Genomic DNA, 4,895 nt, shown 5'->3' with positions numbered 1-4,895 from the left:
TTCTCTATGTAGTCTTGACTGTCCTGGATTCACTTTGTAGACCAGGCTGGCCTCGAACTCACAGAGATCCACCTGCCTCTGCCTCTCGAGTGCTGGGATTAAAGGCGTGCACCACCACTCCTGGCTATAGTTAATTTTTTAATATAAAAAAGCATCCTACTGCTTTCGCAGTTGGACTAGACCCTCTCCAATGCACCCTGCAGGGATAGCATAGGAAACACCGGGAGCCAAATCCCACCCACCGTTTCTGCTGAGTGTCTGCAGGCCTGTGGACCTCCTCAGCAGGGCTACACATTAGGCCCTCCATCCTCCTCCTGCACCCCGAGACGCCAGCTTCTCCCAGACTCTCATCCCTTCCATCCTTTCTCCAGCCACAGGACCTTTGCAGGCACTCCTCCCCTGTGTGAAATTAGCTTTCTGGTGCTGCAACAGAAACACGCAATCGAGTTAAGAAGGATAAAGCTTGTTTTGACTCCTTCAGAGGTTTCAGCCTACGATCTCCAGGCCCTGCCACTTTGTGCCTGTGATGAGGCAACCAGGATCACATGGAGACTATAGTGGAGAGAGTTGACGTGTGTGTGTGTGTGTGTGTGTGTTTTCCCACCCTCTTTTCCCCCCCCCCCCCTTTTTGGTTTTTTGAGACCTAGTTCCTCTGTGTATCCTTGGCTGTCTTAGAACTCACTCTAAGCCAGGCATAGTGGCCCACACCTATAATCCCAGTACTTGAGGAAGCAGAGGCAGGCAGATCTCTTCATGGTCAGTCAGGTCTACAAAGTGAGTAGAGCACAGACAAAGCTAAGACAAAGACAGAGAAACCCTGTCTCGAAAAAACAAAAAAGAGTTGAGAAGATCTCACTTTGGAGACCAGACTAGCCTCGATCTTATAGAGATCTTCCTGCCTCTGCCTCCCAAGTGCTGGGATTAAAGGTGGGCACCACCACCACACAGTTTAGAAGAGTTAAGTTGTATTGAGCGTAATAAACAGAAGTTTACCCATTATGCCTTATAGGAGTCAGAAAGGTTTAAAAAAAAAAAAAAAAAAAAAGCATCGGGCGGGAGAGACAGCTGTCCCAGCAATCCGCTTCAAGGCCACACCCCCATGACCTAAAACCTCCCACCAGGCCCCGCCTCTCAAAGGTTTCCACAATTTTCCCATACACCGAGGACTAAGCCTTCAACACACAGACCCTTGGGCTGCATTCAGATCCAGGCTACAGCGCCGTTCCCTTCACTTAGTGAGCTGGCGTCTCCACACCTCAGCACAAAGCCTTTCCCACCTCTGTCAGGTCTGCCCATTGCAGTTAAGTCCGTGTGCTGCCATGCGCAGTACTTCTCCTTCAGGGCAGACAACGTCGTCATTTTATACTTGTCTTCTGCACCTGGATTAAACTCCTGAAGACAAGCAGGCACACTTCTCCCTTGCCTCCTCACTGTTGCCTCTTCCAGGGCTGTAGTCTCAGCATCGGGTACAGTGCCTAGCAGATAGCTACCGCTAAATAACATGTGCCAAGTAAGTAATGAGTGAGCCAGCTTTCTGAATCGAGTACCGCCACCATCCCCGCTTCACAGACAGAAGCTGAGGCTACAGAAATAGCTAGGCCAAGGTCGCATGCTAGCCACTCCAGGCCGTGTACCCAGTGGCCTGGCTTCTGTGACTACCTGTCTTGCTCTCCTGACAGGCTCCGTGAGGTCTGTGTGGCGGGCCAAGACTTGCTTCCCCGGCAACCGCTGGCGAAACCATGGAGAGCCTGAGTGAACTGCAGAACCCACTGCTGCCAAGGAGCCCCGCCCACCTCCACAGTCCCTACCCCTACACGGAGGACCCATCCAGCTGGTCCTGCCAGGGGAAGCTTTATTCCTACCTCCTAGGAGGTGCTGGTCCTGCGCATACCCACCAGCTCTTAGACCCAGGGTCCCTGCAGCTGGCCGTGGAGGCTTGGTATCGACCCAGCTGCCTCCTGGGGAGGGACAAGGTCAAAGACCCCAAAACAGGCAGCTGTGAGACCAGCTTCACGGAAGCCAGGGAACCTCCAGTGGGGCCCACAGAGCAGGCCACAGAACCTGGTCAGCCTGAGGAAGATGTCACCATCCACACTGTGTCCTATGGGGTTCAAGAGGAGCTGCAAGCCCAGGAGGACAGCCAGGAGGAAGAGGTAAGTAGCTTTTTTTTTTTTTTTTTTTTTGCCTTTTTTTAATGTTGGTTCTAAGATGAGCATGTTGGAGCGTGCCTTTAATCCCAGCATTCAAGAGGCAGAGGTGGGAAGATGAAGGATTTGATGTCAATTTGGTCTATATAGAGAGTTCAAAGACACAGTGAGACCCTGTCTCAAAAGGAAGGCACATTTGTATTCACAGCTCTTGGGAGGTGGATACAGAGGGACCAGGAGCTCAAGGTCAGCCTTGGCCACCTGGTGAGTTTAAGGCTAGCATGGGCTGATGATACCCTATTGAAGGAGGAGGAAGAGGACGGGGAGGGGAAAAGCACTAGCTTGGGTTAACAACTATTAATCACTTGAAAATAATGTGATTGTGTTGGTGGCTGATCATGTTTCTCCCCTACCTCTCTCCCACAAAGCATGTGGCTTCATAACCTGATTTTTCCGATATTGCTCTGTGTAATTTAATATCTTCTGCAAGGTGATTTGTAAAGTGACAGGGTCTTTCATTGTGAGCCCTCCCATCATTTGTTACCTTGATCTCCCGGTCTTTGGGCTCTGAGAACGCCTCTCATCTTCCAGTCTCTCTCCTGTGATGAGCTTCTCTGGATTCAGAGACTTCCATTCTCCTGTGAAGGGAAGTTCTTAAAAGTAGCACTCACCAGGTCATTGAAAAGGCTTCTTGGTAGAGTGACAAGACCAGCTTCCACTCTCAACAGCAGGGGAGGTTTGCTCTGTACCTGCCCACTGGGTATTACTTGTTTTGTTCTTGAGGTTTTAAAATTAGATTATCTATCTATCTATCTATCTATCTATCGTATGTATAGTCATAGCACACATGTGGGATTCAAGTGACAATTTATAGGAATCAACTATCTCCTTCCACCATGTGGGTTCCACGCTGGCACCTTTACTCAAAGACCTACATGGGGGTTTTTTGTTTGGTTGGTTGGTTGGTTTTTGGTTTTTTGAGACAGGGTTTCTCTGTGTAACAGCTCTGGCTGTCCTGGAATTCACTCTGTAGACCAGGTTGGCCTTGAACTCACAAAGATCTGCCTGCCTCTGCCTCCCACATGCTGGGATTAAAGGCATGCACCACCACCGCCCAGCTACACCTGTATGTTTTTAACTCTTGTCTGTCTGACGGGTTTAGAAGACACTGGGGTTTTGCCACCAAACTCCACTCTCTTGCAGAGCGATGCAACCTCGACAGAGAGTGAAAGCGAAGACACTTTCCTCACCCTGCCTCCCAGGGACCACTTGGGGCTCACTCTCTTCTCCATGCTTTGCTGCTTCTGGCCTCTGGGCATTGCTGCCTTCTACTTCTCCCAGGGGGTAAGTATACAGGGACCCAGAGGTGCCTCTCTTGCCACCTCTCTCTCCTGGAGGACTTAACACTCACCTTCCGGATGGGGTCAAGGGCCTGGTGGACTGAGCTGTTTTGTTGGACATGGAGCTGTTGCCTTATATTAGCCTTTTGTCTCCCTAGACCACCAAGGCCATCTCCAAAGGGGACTTCCGCCTGGCCGGCACCACCTCCCGCCGGGCACTGTTCCTGGCCACACTCTCCATTGCCGTGGGGGCCGGTCTCTATGTGGCTGTAGTGGTGGCTCTGGCTGCTTACCTGTCCCAGAATGGCCATGACTAGGGGTCATCCTGGTTCTCTTGGCCCTACCAGAAGAAGGCATAAAGCTTGGAACTGTGTGCTCTGTGGAGAGCCTTGGCCCTGAAGAGAAACTGTGACGTAGCTTGTTGAGGGGAGGCCTCCCATTCTGCAAGCCCACACAGTGCAATCTTGCCCTCTTGCCCACTGTTCCCAGTCCCGGGGCAGACTAGGTGTGGATGGGAAGAAGGAACAATGGGGTTGTCACACAGGCCTAGCCCAGGCCACTCTGCCCAATCCCGGCAGGGGACAAAGGACCCAGCCAGTCTTTTCGGTCAGAGGGTTCTCACCTGTGTACATCTTGAGCAGCTGGGCCCCCTGCCTCCCCCATGATGCCCAAGACCCTCCAATCAGGAGAGAACCACATGCATCCCAGCCATCCCTTGCTCTTTCTGCCTCTGGATTCTGCATGTCTCCCAGGTGATGGGGCTGGTAAGCTCTGCACTGATGTTGCTGAGGTGTCTCTGTACCGGACAAAAAGCAGATGGGGTGACAGAGAGGGTGGGGGGCCTGGAATACTGCAAGACCACATGACCTCCCAACTTGGTCCCTGGTCTTCACTCCAGAATCCTTTCTGGGCGCTGCTGGAAGAGCCCTGAGATGGCACCCCCACCAGAGGAGACTGAGAACGGGTACTGTGACTCCCCAGCTGCTGAGTGCAGGGGTCCTAGGTCCAGGATTATGGGGGAAACGTGAGAAGGGACTCTGGGAACTGGGAACTGGGAACTGTAGACAGAGGCGGGACAGACAGCTGTCTAAGGGATTTGTCTCTCTGTAACTCTCCGTGCTGGTGGACAGAGTGTACAAGAGCCTCCCATGGAGGTGCCCGGATTCTGCCTGGTGTATCCAGTCTGGAGTAATTTTGCAACCATTTCTTAAACCCTCCATCAACCCAAGCAGGAAGGCCAAGCCTTTCTCTCCACCTGTGATATGTGGGGTAGTGGTGATAGTGACCCCTGGGCACCTACCTTCCCTGATAACCGCCACTCAGGACTGCTTCCAAACCCCTCCACCCCAAGGCACTAAGGAATGTCAGGATTTCAGAGGCATGAAGAGCTAAGGACAAGGTGCAATGG

General features: G+C 52.1%; 1 protein-coding gene across 1 annotated transcript; it reads left to right on the top strand.

The window, feature by feature from the left end:
* Positions 1 to 1,737: 1,737 nt before the first annotated feature.
* On the top strand, positions 1,738 to 3,829 carry Syndig1l (synapse differentiation inducing 1 like). Its single transcript, XM_051149250.1, has 3 exons — positions 1,738 to 2,153; positions 3,351 to 3,491; positions 3,646 to 3,829. Exons 1-3 carry the CDS (start codon positions 1,740 to 1,742, stop codon positions 3,802 to 3,804), a joined length of 714 nt encoding a protein of 237 aa, XP_051005207.1. The 5' UTR covers positions 1,738 to 1,739; the 3' UTR covers positions 3,805 to 3,829.
* The last annotated feature ends 1,066 nt before the right edge of the window (positions 3,830 to 4,895 follow it).

The sequence above is a fragment of the Acomys russatus genome, chromosome 1 (genome assembly GCF_903995435.1).
Source record: "Acomys russatus chromosome 1, mAcoRus1.1, whole genome shotgun sequence".
Taxonomy (NCBI): domain Eukaryota; kingdom Metazoa; phylum Chordata; class Mammalia; order Rodentia; family Muridae; genus Acomys; species Acomys russatus.
The sequence above is the reverse complement of the archived record's forward strand: the minus strand, read 5'-3'. Positions and strand labels throughout refer to the sequence as shown.